The 19,249-nt window shown below is 35.0% G+C and overlaps 1 protein-coding gene across 2 annotated transcripts; it reads right to left on the reverse strand.

Annotated features, from left to right (window-relative positions):
• Positions 1 to 4,128: 4,128 nt before the first annotated feature.
• LOC113701936 (uncharacterized) lies at positions 4,129 to 7,804 on the reverse strand. 2 transcript variants are annotated; one of them, XM_072059945.1, is made up of 3 exons: positions 6,542 to 7,804; positions 6,353 to 6,434; positions 4,129 to 4,466 (listed from the first exon to the last, which is right to left on the reverse strand). In XM_072059945.1, exons 1-3 carry the CDS (start codon positions 7,686 to 7,688, stop codon positions 4,460 to 4,462), a joined length of 1,236 nt encoding a protein of 411 aa, XP_071916046.1. In that variant the 5' UTR covers positions 7,689 to 7,804; the 3' UTR covers positions 4,129 to 4,459. The 2 variants fall into 2 exon arrangements, with proteins under 2 accessions (XP_071916046.1, XP_071916047.1); XM_072059946.1 differs by lacking the exon at positions 4,129 to 4,466 and adding an exon at positions 4,649 to 4,791.
• Positions 7,805 to 19,249: the final 11,445 nt, after the last annotated feature.

Raw genomic sequence — 19,249 nt, forward strand, 5'->3', positions numbered from 1 at the left:
GCAATTGCCTACCTACACTTGAATGTGGCTCTATCACGGGCAATAATGTAGCTACAATTTTAAGTTTTAACGCATACTTTTTAAGGCCAGTTTGATAAATCCAATGGTCAGACAAGGATTTTTAGAGTTTTTTTCTACCATCAAGTTCAAATTTCGAATTTTACGTCTTGTAGTTTTTTTTTTTTTTTTTTTTTGTTTACACAGGGGTGTCCCGATCAATCCTTACGGGGCCCGACTAATCCCCTGCGGTCCGGCCAGGCGCTCCAACCCAGCCCAAGCACGATATGTGCGCGGAGGAATCCAGCGGAGCAGAGACTCGAACTTGGGACCTATTGGTCACCGTTGGGAGGTGCTACCGTTGGACCATTCACGCGGGGGCTTTTACGTCTTATAGTTGAAGGTGAAAAAGGCGCGGGAAAAGGTGGGGGGTTTAAAAAAAAAGGAAAAAAAAAAAGCTAGTTCAATAAGATCAACTTAATGATACTAAGTGATGAAGCATCTTCTTTTTTTTTTTTTCGTAAAAAAAAAATGCAGTATCTTCTATTAGCCCAGGTCAATAAGCTAGTAAAGGAAACATACTCCGTCAGAACTCAGAAGAGCTATGTGCCTTGCTATTTAATTTAAATCCTTCCGTACCGACACCATTGCATAAAATAAGAGATTTGATTTGATCTCTGTTCTACTTCACAAGTACATTCTGACATTGCAGCTTGCACGGGACCAAAAATTGTATTCCTATGCAGGTAATTACTTAATTTTTAGATTTTTTTAAGGAAACATATAAGTTACTGGTGCTGCTTAGAAAAATTCAATTTCGTCTGGAAACGAGAAATATGCGCTTCAAACGTGAGCAAAGTTGGTCCGGGAATGACATCTTCTTGTTCCATCGGAATGTGTATCCTTCGATCTTCAAGTTCTCAGTACTGACCAATATTCATCGTTGTCTACTGACCAGTGCAACTGTACATTGGCACCACTTGCTTTTGAAAAAAATTCAAAAGAGATATTAGAACACCTGTTTAATCTAATCAGGTTTGTATATCTGTTAGACTCTTACACAGTCTCTTGAAACTCCTCCTCCATATAGAATATGATAGATTAGGTTATACAAATATTATCGTTGTCTGAAAAAATAATAATCAGCACATTTTTCAACTATCTAAACAATATTCATATTATTTGGCTAGTTTGGATAGTGATTTATTTGCAAAATTTTATTTATTTGTATCATCAATACATTTTTTAACAACCATTTTATTTTACATATATCACATTAAAAAATAATACAATATTTTTTAAAAAAGTTATCTCAAATAATCAACTATCCAAACACATGAATATATGTTATGAGGTTGGCATTTGTTAAGTTTTTTTGTTATTGTATTTACGTCTCCATTGCTTGAAGTGTCGTTGGTACATACGAATGTTACAAAACTATCAGTTTTTTATACATGAGTCATCTCCTTAATTCTCTTACTTTTCTTTATTTTGTTCTTGGGGTTTTCTATCTTCAATGTTTAAATAAACGAAACGTAATCATACTGGGTGTGTTTGAATAGAGTATTATTTGAAAAATTATTTAGAATAAATATTGTAACACTCTTTATAATGTAATATATACGATATGACGAAAAAATAGTTAGAAATATAAAAAGTGATTGAAATACAATATTTATGATGTAAATAAAAGAATATTTAAAAAAAAATTATATTCAAACATACTCACTATTGCTTGGTGCTTAAAGGTCAGTTGGCACTTTCAACCACAATATTACATTTGCGAAACAAATTGGTCAATTGATTAAATGACCTATACAATTGGTATGGGACAAGTTTAAAGTTTTATTAATACCTAGAGAAAAACAAAACTCTTAAATATACAACTCAGTAAAAGCTCAAACCATATTTTCATTTTTTTTCCTTCTTGTTTTGGTATGTGAAGCCAGAAGTACAATATTGCTAGTTCGTGCATAATAGATAATTATAGATGTATGGAAGGAAACACTGGATCTTGTGTCCCCACCTTCCCCAATTATTCTTGTTGCTGTTGCTTAAGAAAATGTGTGTAATGCTGCACGAATACTGATGTTCCCTTTAGATTGCCATTTTTAGGAATTTTTATTTAAAAAAAAATGTACTGTAGCAATTTTATATATGTAAGATAAAAAATAATTAAAAAACGTGTTCATGAAAAATGTAAAAATTTTTCTGTGAAAAACTACAATCCAAATAAGGCCTGAATTTTTTCTTTAGCAGAATAGGAAAAGTAGCAACCACGAGCCACCACCAATGCATTAAGACTTGGTGGGTAAACCCTTGCCTCCCACAATTTGCCACAATTAAATGTGCTTTGCTTAAAAAATTCAGGCCGGTACGTAGTGCATCTGTCTAATCCGGTGGTGGTTCAGTCCCCTCCGAATTACCCCAGGACCTTTTCAGGCCCTCCCCCTCCCCATAGTATAGGAAACTATCGTATCGACAAAAAAAAAAAAGAATAGAAAAAGTAGTATTATTATATATAAAATATAGTACTCCTTTCGTCCCATATAAAAAATAGGAAAAGTTGTAGTATTATATATAAAATATAGTGCTCCTTCCATCCAATTTAAAATATCGCACTTTCTAATTTGAAATGTCCCAAAATATTTGTCATATTGAGAAAATTAAAGCACCTTTTAGTCTCTTCTTCCAATATTGTCTCTCCTTTAATAATATGTATACTACCATTCAAATTCAAATTTTGAATTTGTCGGGATAAGATTATAAAATGAAGTACAAACATTACAATCAAACCATTGTTTTTTAAAAAAGTGGATTCGTGAAATTTGACAAAATAACTGGGACAAAAGGAGCACTGGTAATACATTTCTTTATGTTGATACTGGTAAGTGGTTGATACATTTCTTTTATGTTGATACTGGCAAGGAGTACTGGTAATACATTTCCTTATGTTGATACTGGTTACCACTTACCAGTAGCAGTATTATAGACTTAGTTGTGTTAATGAATCACAGCAAAAACAGGGAGTTTGTCCGAGTCGAAGTACCATTATCACCATACTGATATGGGCTGATGATACTGCGACTTCCTACTGTTCAACTCCACTCCATCACGCAAACAAAGAAAGAAAAGAAACCTAGCCAGTTGCCTGCCAGTAGCCACACCTCTGATTTCGCACTTGTTTCCAGGTAACCAATACTACCAGTACATAGTAACTACTCTGAAAACGATCCAACATCTCACTATACTTGGAAATACAAATTTTTTTAAAAAATAAAGAAGAAGGAGAAAAAAGAAGTTCTACTACCCTCAACATCAGACAACTAGAGAGAGATCTCTTGTGGGCTTTTGCTGTCTGTTACTATTAGCATTCACCACGAATAGTCAATTTTGAAAGCAGCATTTGTTCTTTCCATATTTGAAGACTTGTCTATTTCTCAATACATGTCTATTCACCTTCACTACTCATCAGCTGCATTAAATCTTGTTGAAGCTTATATATATAATTGGACAGGGTGCGATGGTACTTATAAGGTTTTACGGCGGTGAAGTTACTGTTACTACCCTAGACAGCTTCGAATTCTGTTGTTACAGATGTTCCTTCTTTAGTTTCATCTTCTCAGTACTAGTTTCACATATTATAAGAAAAAAAGCGTCTACAATTCCGTGTTCTCCCGGCGGACTCCACAACAGCAGTACTATTGGCTGCACAGTATCTTGCTGAGCCGTCGAGATCAACACTGCATTTGACATATTGATCTCGGATGCATGACAATACCTTTCCAACTCCGCGTAAGTTGAACTTTATCTCAGATTTCTTTTGGATCGATTTTCCTTAGCTAACGTGATTTCTTCTCAAGATTGGTCACAGTATGGTTTGCTTGCATTTAGTTAGATGTTTCTAGGTTTCCTTGTTGAAGCTTTGTTTAGTTGTATTTGAGTACATTGCCCGGATGTTTGTGATGTCTCTGCAAATGGATCTCAACTATCAAGCCCAGCTGTCCAGGAAACCTTTGACTGCAAGAATATTTTATCAGTGTATATTCTTCATAGTATGTGAATTTCTGTAGTACCAAACTCGACAACCACACGCAAACATTAATTTGACCATTAATCGACTAAATACGTTGTGCGGGATTAAACCCTTTCCGGTGCTGTTTTATCAAAGGCAGAAGCATCCATAGACAGGGACTTGTAGATATATCAAAAGATATACTAAGTTTTCACCGCTCCTTTTTCTAGGGTTTAGCAGATGGCTTGACATGCTATATAGTATCCACAGGATTTCTTGGTGGAAGCTTCTTTTACATGGTTAAGAAGTAACAGGAATCTTGAATGTCCGAGAACTTGATAAAGAGTAATCTCAGAACTCACGAAATATGGTGTCTTGTGGTTGCTCCAGCATGCTTGGAAGTTTAATCCTCAATCAATGTTGGATCACGTTCTCATTTCCGTTCATTCAAAATCTACAAGACGGATACTAATTAGGGCCTATTGTCATTTAATTCCGCTTTTTAAGGGCTACAAGAAAAAATGATCATTTTAAAAAGTTGTTTAGCTATTGACATGGTGTTTTTGTCTATAAGTTTTGTAAATTCAGACACTGTTCTTGCCAGTTGCCAGTGGCTATAGCTGTTTTTGAGAATCTGACTTCTCAATAAAAAAAAAAAAGAGTTAAAACTTAAAAAGAAGAGAAGTAAAAAATGTAAACAAGAAAAAACCCCAAATCTGATTTTAAAATTAAATGCCATAGAGAAGAACTACCGGGTGCAAACTTGGACATCTAGCTACCTGAAAAACGAAGAAATTTATTTGTGAATTGAAAGAGTTTACAGGGGGGAGAATTACTAAAACCTAAAAGTTCACTTTCTAATAACATGGGTATTAAACGCTTGACAGGCCGCATTTCTAATTTCTCTTTCTCTAATGCAGAAAAAGGCAACACCAAAAACAAAGTAGAAAAAAAAAAAAAAAGGAGATAAATTACATCAATAGTTTCTTCACCAGAGGTAAACGTTGATAGCCTATTGCTATGGTGTCAAATTTTCAGATGTCATCATGCAGGTTTTTAGATAAACTAGCAAGTACGGTAGAAAAAATGTGATATTCAACCATTGCACTCTATGAAACGTTCTTCCTTGAAAGCAACAAATTCTAGCAAAAGTTTGCATAAATTTAAGATTGTAAACAAGTTTTTCCTCCCTGGCATAATTTTCGTTAGACAATTTTTCCTAGTACTTGTTTGTAGCATGTATACGTGTCTACACGCACACACAGAGACTCGTTTTTTTTTTCCCCGAAATTTAGTTTGAAAAACCACATCACATTTAGGTTTTCACCAAAAAAAAAAATCAGATTTAGGTTTTCAACCTGGATTGGTAGCTTTCTGCTTTTGATTACGTTGCACAACCCTATACTACTAAATCAGCATAAAATTCTAGAAGAGCTTGGGATATGAAGACAAAATAAAAAGAAAGGAGATAATACTGGTACAACCAAATTCCAACACCAGGATTCGTGAAGTTCAAATTAGGATATACTCCCAAGCCGAAATACAATTTTTGAGCCATCCCTGTACAAGTGTCCGGGAATACAAAAATGAAGACAAAATAATGCCCTTGCCCATATACTATATCACGCACATCTAGCGATTTCTGGCATCTTTTTTTTTTTATAAATTTTTTTTGGTGTAGAAAATGAACATTAAAGGAGAAGTTCTAAATAACAAGTCAAAGAAAGGAAAAACTTACATTTCACTTTATAAGACTTATGGCCAAATTCTTTGAGCTTCTTTTAGTATAAACTCGTATTTACACGGAAACTTGTGGATAACATGAAAGCCAGTCACAGTTATGAAAGTTCAGAAAATAGTTGGGGGTGTCAAATAGCTCAACTTCTGCTTCATCAATCAAAACATGAGTTATATATGTTGATGGATTAGCTTATTGAGTTATATTTGTGAAAGAGGGATGCCCGCAACAACTTCAATTTTTGGCAGAATTAGGTGATGTGATTCCGATGACAAACAAAGGTTGGCCAAATTAGTTAAATGCTCATTAAAAGGAAAAGGAAGTTCTGAATTGACGTGGTAACAAAACTTTCCATGTTTAGACTGGCTACTTTCACATAGCAAATTATATCCCAAAAAAAAAAAAAAGAAAACAAGAAAAAATTAGGAAAAAAATTTCCAGATATGGAGAAACGGATCATGAACGTGCAGTACAGACAAAGAAATATCCGCTCAGGAATACAAAGAAGATCAAAAGAAAATTTCACCTTCAAGATTACAGGGTTCTGGAGTTTCAAACTGAACCCCCCAAAATATAAATTGAAGGAGAATTACAAGACTTACGTGGATCTATGAATCTGCCTGCCACATGGAACTTGATTGTTGTTGCTTTTGTCCTCGGAAGGCTTCCCGCAAAATTGAAGTACTACAAAGAGATTTATGGGGATGAAGGAAAAGATCAACATTAAAGTGGTAATTGAGTGTGTACACAACTTTACTTCCATATTATTCTTAATGGGTATTCTGAGTTACCTTTTGTTGAACTCGTGTTGGTAACAGCACATAAGCTAGAAGATGTCATGCTGCTACTAATGCCCCAATTTCCATTCGTAACAAGTGACCAGCTGTCGAAATTTGGACTTGCTTCTTTGGAGAGAATGAGGTTTCTCTGAAAACCTAGGATCGAAGAAGGCTTCGGCTTTCTTATGATCCTTGGGGAGTCTTGAGATATTTCTTCCGCGCCTATTGCGCCGGCTCGAGGATTAAAACAGAAAAATCCATCATCCTCTTGGATACTTGCATTCAACTTCAAGGAGGAGATCGTACCAAGCATGCTGGAGTCTTTAGTTTTGCAAGTGCCAATTTGGCTCCAAGCTGCAGGCTTTGTATGGTCTGGACTGAGGGGGATTAGATCAGGTGACTTCTGGTCAATACTCAGCTTCCTCAGGGAAATTTTTTCTCTTGTTCTTTCCCTAGCTCTTGCTCTCGCCTTTGCCCTAGACTCTTTTACAAGTTTACTTAATGCAACCATCTTTGGATTTTTTGCTTGATTAGTCTTCTTTCTCTTCCTCTTGGAAGCTGTCTTCTTTGATTCATCTTCTTTAGTGTTTGTTCCTGCAGCCACAACATTGCCTGCTTCAGACCAAAAGCATAGACACTTTGCATTTGCATCATGATCAGTATCCTTCATGTCTAGTAGTTCCTTAATGGCAGCTTTTGACTTGGTGAGCAGCCAATCTAGAGTTTGGCTTGCTTTATCATAGCCTAGCAAGTCTTGAAGACCGAAAAACTTTCGTGCAATGTCCATGGACAGCCTAACTCTCCTATCCCTTGGACCTTGGGCTGTACAAATCTTGCTGTGCCGATCCCTTTTCGCCGGTTGCTTCCTTCTATAACGTGTGTGGAGAGGAGTAGCACTAGATATTTGTGGGTTGTTGGTCGATGCAGTAGTTGTCTTCTTGGTTGAAGTGGGAGTCGTCATCGTGTTGGCAGTTTCGATCATGGGCGCTACAGCAAGGTAATGAGAGAGCAGATCCTGGTGATGAAGAAGAAGAAATGCTTCATTATTGCCATTGAGGCCGAGGGTACTGGAAGTAGAGGAGGAGGTGGTGGAGGAGGGAGGGTACAGGTATGGTGAAAGCTGTGCAAAATGTGTAATCTCACTGCCAGAAGAGAACATTTTTTTGTTTCTTTTTAGTATTGGGCGATCAGTTAGCTAGCAATCCTACCAACACTCAACAGTCACCTCAAGATTCTCAGAGATACAATACTTATGATTAGCAGGCTCCATGAACTTAGGCATTCATCAGCTTGAGAATACATATCTGTGTTAGAAATCTGTTTTTTGTCTAGGGCTAGGGTTAGGAAAGTGGTATTATTGAAGGCAAATGACGGAAAGGGGATTCAGAATCCATGTGCTGAGTGGGAAGTGTTGGAGAGGGGTCAGTGTCGCCTGTCACGTTGATAAGTGATTCCATTTGGGGAATAAAATAGGGGCAATTAGCAATTTTTCCTTCCGTTCTGTTTTTAGCAAAATTTCCGACCAATTTCTAGATGGGAAATATTTTTGTACCCTATTTTAGCATAATTGCACACTATTTTTTTTTTTTGTATCTCATCCTATAGTTTGATAAATAAAAAATATATGACTAAAATGATAGTAGGAGTGTGAATAACAAAAATGGGAGTATAAATAATATTTTCCTTTCTGAATCACGTGTGATTATTATAGATGGTCAATTATTTGTTGAAGATTTATATAGTCGAATTCAATTGTGTTGACAGATATGGATCAATTTTTTAAAAAAAATATGTATGTACAAATGAAATTCAATTCGTTTTCAAAGAATGTCCGAAGTTTAATAGTGGATCCTGGTGTTTCTATATATTTATGAAAATTTAACTGCACAATAAATCGAACCTTACCTATGATTAACTGGTGCCTTGTGATGATTTCATTGCTGGATGGAGGAAGATTCATATAAACAGAGAGCAAATTGGGACTTAGTCAAGGAGCTTGACCTGCATCATAGTTGCTTCAGATGATGACTGTTGTATAGAATACTGATCAATATAATATGTGTATGGTATAGTTCCATCCTGATGTAGTGTTTGAAGTCTTTGTATTCCTTGTATGCACTCAATTTGCTGATCAATGAGAAGAGAAAATTTGCCCCAAAAAAGAATAAAAAAAAAAGATGATTACGCAAATGGCTATAGACAGGAAAGAAATTTATCATAGTTGAGTACGCAAACAAATGGTCTCTTCGCTTTTGTCATATTCAATATTATTGTTTCTCAATATCAAGACCAGCTTCTTAATGCTTGAGTCCAAATTTTGTCATAGAATTTTCTTTGACACATAATATTACTTCGCCATATGTATGTAATTTCTTCAATTGCAGAAAAATGGCTACTTCCCCTGTGTATAATCTGTGTTGCATGCAGATGAGTGGGAGCGCAAAATCCAAATCACTACAAGGTCCTGTGTCACTTCGGAACAAGAAACTCTAGCGAAGAAAACAAGAATGTCAAGAAAAATTTTAAAAAAAAAAACAGAAAAGTGGGTTTAAATCCAAACCTCTTAGATGACAATAGTTAAAAAGGAAAAAAAAACACACAGATATACAACAGATACATAATAATACACAAGAACAGAAAGGAACATAATAAAGATACAATGAACGCAGATATTTTTACAAAATATACACAACTAATGTCTAATCTAATCTGATCTAATCACTAATTGATTGAGTCAGTCAAGGTAAATATCACCATGTTGACTCCTAATATACAAGATACATATCTTAACAGTAAACGTGCACCAACAACAAATGGTCCTCGTAGGGTTTCCATGTCCTTGAGCTGTACGTCGTGGGCCTGACGGTCGACCATGCATCAACAGTACAAGGCACAATCCTGGGGCTGTTCCTGTAACTGTGCAAGGAGGCTCCACGTATTGTCGAAGATCTCAAAGCAAACGACAAATTACTACTTGTCCGTTGCCTTCGGAAGCATTCAACATCTTCATAAAGTATTGCCTTCTGAATCATTCAACATCTTCACAACCGCTGCTGTTTTCTGCTTTAGCGATATGCTTTGACACATCTTCTGTAATTAATTCCTGTTTGAACTGGCATACAGGTCTTTTTCTCTCCTTTTTCATGTACTCATCTATCAATATGTAAGACCTGAGACCTTAAGTGAGTGAGCCGTCGTGTCTTTCCGTACAGGTAAGCTAAGAGCTAGCTTGTATTATCTTGATGGAGTATTTGGAGTCTTGGATATTACTGGTAGTCCATATATGATGTACCCTATCAAATAGAGATATCTCTTAGTAGTTCTTAACCGAGGACAAACACCTATACCTTTCGACCCAAAAGTGGGATGCGTTTTGACGTTTTCCAATAAGAATGGTTTTCAGGTTGATACTTGGTAATTTTGCATGAATTTTTCTAACAGCAGCACTCATTGGTTTAGTTAAATTTCACATTTTCAAAACAATACCCAACGCTTGCAACCTCCTTATTAAGATTAGCATATATTCTGGCCTTCCTAGTCCCGTTAACCAGGTGTGACTTGATAGTTTCTCGAATCTTGCTAAATGAACAACTTTCTGCAAGTCATTTTAGGAATTTAACAAGCGGGGAACAAAAAGAGGATTTGAACATAGAATCCTAATCTTTTAGATCCCAATTTTAACCATTAGATCAAAACTTTTTTGGGCTACCGTCTAAATTGTGGTGCACTGCTATCAAGACTTTTTCGGCTACTGTCTAAGCTGTGGCGCACTGCTATAAACAACTTTGTGATCATTTAGGGACCTTGAAGATACTCGTAGGCGATTGTCATCGTTAGTCTCAATTTTTATTTGCTTCCCAGTATTGGAGGAGACGAAGTTGATCTGATGATAAGTAGTTTTTTTTTTTTTTTTTTGAGGAAAAATATGTAGCTATTATATGCCATTTTGAACGACATCTTCCAGAGTTGGTCAGAAACGATTAAACCAAGAAAAAAAAAAAAAGGAGTTTTTAGCAGCTGATAGTAAGAACAAATTCTAAAACTTCTCATACTTCCGAAAACCTGATTGGATTTTCAATATAACAACTTTGTATATTGCGCATTAGTCCTTACCATGTTGTATGTCACCGCAGCCTTGTTCCATAAACCCTAGCTAACGTCCAAAGGTTTAAAAAGAGGAAGCGTTGGACAAATATTTGGACTTTCTTTTTACCGAGTTTCCTGTGCGTTGTGGTGTATCTCGTCTTGTCTAAAATGAGATCCCTCAGCGGCTCAGCCCTCAGGTTAACGTAATAGCCTACGAACGAGAAGGACATTACGGGAATCTGGAAATCGCCAACCTGTTTGATTTACCAGAACAATTCTCAGACGTCTAACCTTGCGGAGTGTTGTGAAAATAAAATAAAATAAACGATCAGCAATTGTCATACAGTACAGCAGTAGTAGGAAAAATGTGTCAGCTGCTCCAGAAGAGTCATTCCACCGTTCAAAGTCAAGCTGGACCTGCTCATTAGCTTTATGTCTTTACTTATATCTAGTACCATCATTATTTCACTACCCCAATAGGAGGCTCATTATCTTTATGTCTTTACTTATACTACTATTTGTTAGCTAGTACCATCATTCTTTCCCTCCACTAACAGAGGCTCGTTATCCTTGCGTCTTTAGAACCATCATTATTTCACTACACTATTTGGAATAGGGATAATTTCAAAAACCTCCCATGAGGTTTTTGACTATTTTACTGGCATCCCTTCGAATTTCAAGAATTACACTAACTTCCCTTGTGATTAATTATCTTGTAACATTTAGGTGCAGTTGATAATTGAAAATTGATATTAGGAGAGAGTGTGTTTGGATAGAAGATTATTTGAAATAATTATTGTAACGCTTTTTGTGATACGATGTATATAAGATAATAAGATGATTGAGAAGATAAAAAGATATATTGGAAATTGTGTTTGTGATATAAATAAATAATTTTTTTTTCAAATCATGGTTATCCAAACACACTCATATGATTCCATTATTGTCTCTCATATATTACATTATTTAATTAATTTAATCTTAAACCACATATTAAAGAAACGCACTAAAATTAATGTTTGTCATTAAGGATCAAATCTAATATAGCATCAAAAAATAGTACTTTATCATTTTATTTTTGTCACTTAATACAATATTCAAATTACTCTTGTTAGTTACATACCCATTATCAAACGTAATCAACAACAAATAATCAAAAAATTTGCAATCAAAATATTACAGAGAACAAACTTTAACATCATAAATATTCTTGTCAACATATTAAAATTAATTGTTGAGATTTTTATGGTATTAAAATTCATGCTTTGTAATATTTTGGTTACAGGTTTTTTGATTATTTGTCGTTGATCACGTTTGCCAATGAGTTTGTAACTAAAAAAGCAATCTAGATCTTACATTAAGTAAAATATGTAAAATAATATACTAGTTTTGATACCATATGTGATTTTATCTCCGATGATAAATAATAAATGCTAGTGTTTTTTAATGTTTGAACAGATATTAGATTAATTAAATAATCTAATAGATGAAGGGTAATGGTGAAATTATATTATCTTTTCTATTCTAATATTGCTTTTAAATTGTTGGTTAGATTTAGATGTTACAAGATAATAAAATTTAAGGGAGATTAGTATAATTTTTAAAATTTAAAGGAAGATCAGTGAAATAGTCAAAAACCTCAAGGGAGCTTTATGAAATTATCCCTGTTCAATACCATTACTTTCTAATCTTAAGTTGGTTCGTTCGCTGCCAAGATGCTACTAGGCATAAAGATTCTAGTTACGGGGCAATAAGCCCCAACTTGCACCCAATCCCCCACCCCTTTTCACGCCCTTTTCGTTCCTCCTCAATTGTACTTACTAGCCCTAATGATTTACACGATGAGTTAATTGTATGTAACATTTCTGTGTAGTTCAAACATTTTTTTGGTGGTCTCCTGTTGACGAGTTTATCCACTTATCTTGAATTCCTGACATTTTATTATTACCAAAAAGAAAATTCCTGACATTTTACAATCATTTAATTTCCACTTCTTTATCCCAGCAAAATAAGGGATAATTGCAGAAACCTCCCCTATGGTTTGAAAAATTGCACTAACATCTCCTGAACTTACTAATCCTTTGCAAATTCAGTCCAAACGATTAAAATATTGTTTTAGGGAGAAAAATTAGAATTTTGTACCAGATTTGCCCTTTGTGCTACATGTCCAATGAATGACAAAATACTACAAATCAATTAACAATTAATAAACTTTAAGGGGTGTAGTTTATGGGCAAATACGCATTACCTATTTAAAATACCAACTCTTTATGGGTATTTTACTTTCAAATATTTAATTTATGATAAATATATCAATGTTTGTAAGTAAAATTCAAAAAGTGTTACAGAAATATTCTTACAAAAAGGAAATCGGTAGGTTATCTATTTAATATAAATTAAATATTTAAAAAAAGGCCCATAAAGTATTAATTCTTTATGGTTTTCATCCATTAGATGAGTAAAGTATTAGCTTTTTATGGACATTTTATTCTGAATCATTTAATTTATGTTAAATACATAAATGTTTGTAACTAAAATTGAAAAAGTGTTACATTAATATTTTTACGGAAGGGAAACTAGTAGGTTTTGTATTTAACAAAAATTAAATATTTGAGAATACAAAGATTTGAGACAAATCTTTTGAGATATCCCAAAATCGAAAATATGACACTTTCAATGAGATGGAAGTAGGCACGGCCACGGTTCAGGAACCGTCGGTTCTGGTTCTTCAAAGAGGTAGAACTAAAACCGCACCATATAAGATGGTTCTGGTTCCAGAACCTTCGATTCTGGTTCTTCAAAGAGGTAGAACCAGAATCGCATAGTTCTGATTTTGGTTCCTTATGGTTCTGGTTTCCGGTTCCGTATGGTTGTATACAATTTTATTTAATTTCTTATCCTTACTAATTTTAATACGAATATAACAATATATTTAAAATTTCAAATAAAATGTAAAAAAATAAATACAAAATAAAGATCATATTTTAATTTTATTATTATTCTACAAAGTAAGAAGTAATAAATAGATAATATAAATTTTATGAAAAGTACATTACATTGTCAAATTTAAAAATACATTACACTATCAAATGGTTGTTATGTGTTGACTTTCTTGAGTTGGACAATCATCAATGTTGAAGATTCCATTTGAAGAAATATTACAAAAAATATTTTTTTGCTTGCTTGATTTTGAAGATGAGCTACTACCATCAAAACTTATCATTTGATAGCAAATAAGCAAAAAGAAAATTGTAAGTAATAATTTAATACTTACAAAATATAATGATACATATTAGATGAATAGAAAGAATTAAATAATTAATAAAATATATAGAAAGTCCATAAAATTTAAACTTTCTTAAAACCTATTAAAAACAACTATTTTTTTTTAATTATCTCACTACTTATATTAATTATTTTTAACGGTTCTGAAACCGACGGTTCTGGTTCTGGTTCTATTTTTTATAGAACCAGAATCGGAACCTTTATCCAAGGTTCTACCACAGTTCTGGTTCCGGTTCTGGTCCGGTTCCAAACGGTCCGGTTCCGGTTCGGTTCCCGGTTCCAAATAGAACCATTGTAAGAACCCGTATTTTTCTCATTTTCTAGGTTTTATTATCTTTCATGGCTTGTTTTCTGCATTTTCGTGATTAGGAAAAATTCTAGATACTTTTAAGGAGCAGATATAGTTTTGAGATGATTTTTCTAGTATCGAATAGGTTTTGAGAAATTAAGAGCGTATACCGGACGTGGGACCCACTAGTGCGAAAAGTTCGAAAAAATTCGGCAATCTAGGTTAACTTTTGGATATTGAAATTAGTTTACCGGGTGTTAAGAGATAAGTAGATGTTACAATTTGGATTGGTGTGAGAGGAAACAAAGTGATAGACTTGCATTAAATAAGTGACAAGTGTCACCATTTGATTGGAGGGACTTGTAAGACTACTATTCATTTTCTTACCATTGACCAAATAAATCAAAAAAATACCAAAAATTCACCATTTTCTCTTCCTCTTGGCCGAGCTCTTCAAGCAACAAAAGAAAGAAAACTCTTCAAGTTTTTGGTTTCAATCTTGCTTCAATCAACTCACTCAACCATCCAATCTTGTTTTTGCTCCATAAAATCACTTAAGGGAGTGATAGTGAGGTGTTGTGTGGAGTTATTTGGAAAGCTAAGAGGACTAGTTGCTCTCTCTCTTTTGTTTCTAAGGTGAGTTGTGAAGAACCCCTCTCCTCCCTCTAATGATGCTTAATTTATGCTTAGTGGTGGAATAAGATGCAACTTTATGGATTATATTGTGATTTTTGGTTGAATTGGTGAACTTTTGTAATTATTGGGGATTTTTCTGTTTTAATATGAATATGATTGTGTGGCTATGTATGATGATTGGAAATGGTATGTAAGGGATATAGGAGGTGGAAAAAGTGGATAATTGCAAGCAATTTTTGTTTTGGAAGAAAATTGAAAAAATTAGGGTTTGATGTTCTTCATTCTGCCCGGTACTGTAGCTCATATCTATGGGCCGAATTGGCCTTGGATTAAAACATGAAAGTTGTAGGGAATGATATTTTAGAGGGTCCTGCAAAATTTTAGGTCAATCGGAGTAGCGTAGCTTGAGAAAAGTCGAAATTACCTTTGCTGTCCTGGTTTTACCCGAATTTGGGAATTGCTTCTGTAATTGGTTATTTTGGTTAGGAATGCTTGCGAATTGGTTGTTGAGGTCTTCTGATGAAATGTAGCCCTGTTTCTTACCTTTCAGCCGGTTTTGAAATTTCTGGATTTGGACTTAGGTAGGCTTATTTATGATGTTTAAACCAGAATGCGTTTAGTGAATCTGTTTTTCCGGTTCTGGTGTAGTATCTTGCATTTTTGACCTTGTTACACTCGAAACTGGATAGAGTTGCCTTCTGGAACATTGTAGCCCTATCTCTTAGCTTCGAAACGGTGGGTCTTGCACCTTAATTCGATAAGCGTAGTGCCATTGGCACCATTACCGGAAAATGAGGTCAAAAACTATTTTTTTCAGGGCTAAAGCTAATTCCATTTCCGGATTTTCTGGTTTTCCCCTAATGCTTGTATATGCTTATGGAACCCTATTGGGGTCGTGTTTGGCATTGGTTTATGGCTCGTTATCGAGTCTCATTGTACTTGTTTGCATGTTTTAGGGCGTGACGGTGGTTCACGACGTTCTTTTGACGGAAGTGCATGAAACACCATTTGCAAGCTTGGTGAGTGTACTACTCACTTGTGTGTTACTATATAGCTTTGATACTTGAACTTGATGAGTTGAATGTTAATTGATTGAAGTGAGAGCGTACTTTATCACTCTCACTTATTGTTTATCATGTTATTGGAATGTTACATGAAATGTTACATGAAATGAAAGTACTTGACTTGGTGTCGATTGGACGAGTATCCAACGACTACAATTGTTATCATTGAGCTCAACCCCATTGGTAGTTGATTGAATCGAGCCGGCGAGGGTTTGGTCGTGCCAATTAATGATCCTTGGGGAAATGTTATATGGAATATTGTAGTATGAGAGACTCTCGATTCCGGTATACTCGAGTAATACTACAGCGCAAGTATTTGGAGTTCGGGCCCGGTAGGGGGATGTTAGGTGGAAGGAATGGAAGTAAAGTGAAGTCTACGGTTGGTTACTTTTAAACATTGACGGAGAGTCAATGAGTTTCGATCAAGAATGCAAACGAGGAAAAGGGCTCTTGAGAGCCGCCCGTATCCTTTTGTCACCACCATTCATGTGTGCCTTTGTTTACTTTTGATGTATTGAAATGAAAAGCTTGATGCTTATATGAACTTGGTTGCTTGAGTAGTATTATCTCACTGGGCAATTAGCTCACTCTATTCCTTTTGTTTTCCTTACAGGAAAATAAATACTTTTGGACTGCAATTGATAATTGGTTGCTGAAATGAGCTAGTTGGACATATCTTTTGTATAGCTCATTTATTGAAACCCTAAATATACTTTTGGGACCGTTTCTCTTTTGATTTGGCAACCAGACATGTATCCACTTTTGAATATTTTTGTATGCCACTTTGGCTTGTCAATGCTAAGTTTCAAGATGTGAATGTTTGCTTGATATTTGGTTGGGTTCTGACGGGTCGGTTACTATTCATGGCCGACTTCGGATTTCATTTCTTTTATTTTTTTTATTTTGACATTTTGACTTGTTTACGCGCGTTTATAAGTTCCGGAACGCGATAGATCGCTCTAAACTGCACCGTTAGTCCTGGCGAGAGTTGAGCAGGCAGTCCGCTAACCCCTTTAGTTCGCCTTAGGGGAAGGTGGGGCTATCACAACCATAGCCATGCCTAGATGGAGGGAGTAATAAATTAGCATTATCATACCTTATTAAGACCATAGAAGCATCCTTGACGTAGTGTTAATTTAACAATTTCATTTGAATTCAAAAGTACTTTTCATATTATGCACTGCAACAAAAATTGAGCAATAGCTATGAAACTTTCAGCGAGGACTCCAAAATTTATCGGTAGAGTGTATAATCAAGCAAAGGACTTTCAAACTTCTCGCCCAATTTCAGAAGCCCACTACAATTAGCGGGAAATAGTTCATGCTATAGGATGACTATAGTTCCTGCTTTGGTAAAATAAAACAATGACGGGCAGTGAGGCTTCGATTTCTTCAGGAGCAATTTCCCTTCTTCTTTCCATTAGGGAGAGAACCTCAAATTAATTTTTAGACCTTTGACCGATGAATAGTGCACCAATTTATTTTTTCGTATCAGTTTTGTGGTAACAGTTACACACACAATCAAAGATGTTTGAATTTTTTTTTCCTCTCAATATTGATTAGTTGGTTTAAAGGCTCAATTCTTTACCAAAAAGAGAATTTTTCTTCCACATTTTTAAATTAAAATCCAAGTAACCTAAAAATTAAGAACCCATTTCATTTTTAGAAGAAAATACGGTATATGTAAAATAAAGGGCTTTCACGTAATTGAAAATTTGTATGATAGCATGACATATATAGGTGTGAATATTCAGTGGATTAGGTAAGCGCTCATTTTGTCATTCATTGGACATGTAGCACAAAGGGCAAATCTGATACAAAATTCTAATTTCCCTCTCTAAAACAATATTTTAATAATTTGGACTGAATTTGCAAAGGATTAGTAAGTTCAGGAGAGGTCAGTGCAATTTTTCAAACCACAGGGAAGGTCAGTGCAAGTGTTAGAAACCTTAGAGGAGGTTTCTGCAATTATCCCGCAAAATAAAGATTGGAGATTTGTACTGTCACATTTTCCAACTTTGGGCTGCCTGGTATGAAATGGGCATCTGACCAACACTGTCAGCATCTTGGGCCTCAAATAAGTAGAAACAATTGCTAACCCAAGCGCAGACCAGAAACCCATTCTGTAGCCGGTACTACTTCAATTGGGTTAGACCTCTGCTGTGGTTACAAATGATTGATTTTTTTTTTTTTTAACTTACCTTCCACCTTGCAACCCCCGCCCCAAGTACGTGTCGTGAAGGGGACAATATATATATATATATATATGTATGTATGTATACTTAGAACATGATTAACTAAAAGTTTGTAAGGTCCTTCGGATACCATAATAACGTATTTATAGCCAATGATGAGTTGTGGGTCATTAAATAAGAAAATATGTATATTCCTTCTTTTGTCTTTTTCTTTTTTTTTTTTGGAAAAAAGAAATATGGACAAGACTTTATAAGAGGTCGATATGACCACTACTTTGCATTTTTTTTCCCACATAGTGGGTGCTTCAACATAGAATTTATTTGAAGAATTGAACTAAGTAACAACTTTTGCATGGAAAAACGTGGCATCCATGCTTCTCTCGGACTTGGATTTAAATTCGAAGGCTGGGAACATGAAAAGGACTCCATCTTAGAAATTAGAAAGGATTCAAAAACTCATATCATTTTTCTTCAAGTCCTCCCCCAAAAAAATGAAAGAATTCCCAAAACTTAGTTAAAAAAAAAACTCCCAAACTGGGAGTATTTGCTTTCTTTTGTCTAGGAATGCATACGTAAAATAATGCAAGCTTGTTTTGTGTTGGTCATAGTTGTATTTTTATGAGAACTAAAGTTAATTAACAATTAACCTTTTTTTCCCCCTTTTTGCTTTGGGTAAATACAACTGGACTTAATTCACTAGTCTTAACGTGAGGGAGTGATGGACGGTGCGGACGCGTTGATCTCATGTGCGCATGAAATGGAGCAGGAGATAGTGATTTGTGGGACTTTGTGCTTACGGGCTTAAGCCCAAACATTTCAAATATGGGCCAAGTGAAAGGTCCCATTGTCTCACGCTTTGCTTGGAGATTACGTGAAACGTCAAATTCATGGTGGGCCTTGCGCACGTGATTGCAGATAAAGCTTCCATTGACCGTCAAAACCTTTTTTTCCCCAAAACATCTGGTGGCAACTAAGTTGGCACCGGAGGTTAAATACTTAAATCAGAATGATATTTTTTTTGTTTGGTCTAACTACGCCGGTTTAGCAAATAAGTTTTTTTAGTGTTTATCTAAAATTTTACTGTAATTCACTGTAAAAGTTATAGAAAAATTTTTGTAAGATGAATTTTTTTTTATCCTTTTTATTTTCTTTCTTTCATTCTCTTT

Source organism: Coffea arabica, chromosome 7e (assembly GCF_036785885.1).
Source record: "Coffea arabica cultivar ET-39 chromosome 7e, Coffea Arabica ET-39 HiFi, whole genome shotgun sequence".
Taxonomy (NCBI): Eukaryota; Viridiplantae; Streptophyta; class Magnoliopsida; order Gentianales; family Rubiaceae; genus Coffea; species Coffea arabica.

What these genes read in the sequence shown, in the direction of transcription:
- LOC113701936 (XM_072059945.1), bottom strand. Translation starts at nt 7,688, where the DNA reads ATGTTCTCTTCTGGCAGTGAGATTACACATTTTGCACAGCTTTCACCA. An exon ending in CAACACGAGTTCAACAAAAG is followed by an intron (nt 6,435 to 6,541) that starts GTAACTCAGAAT and finishes ATCTCTTTGTAG; the next exon opens with TACTTCAATTTTGCGGGAAG.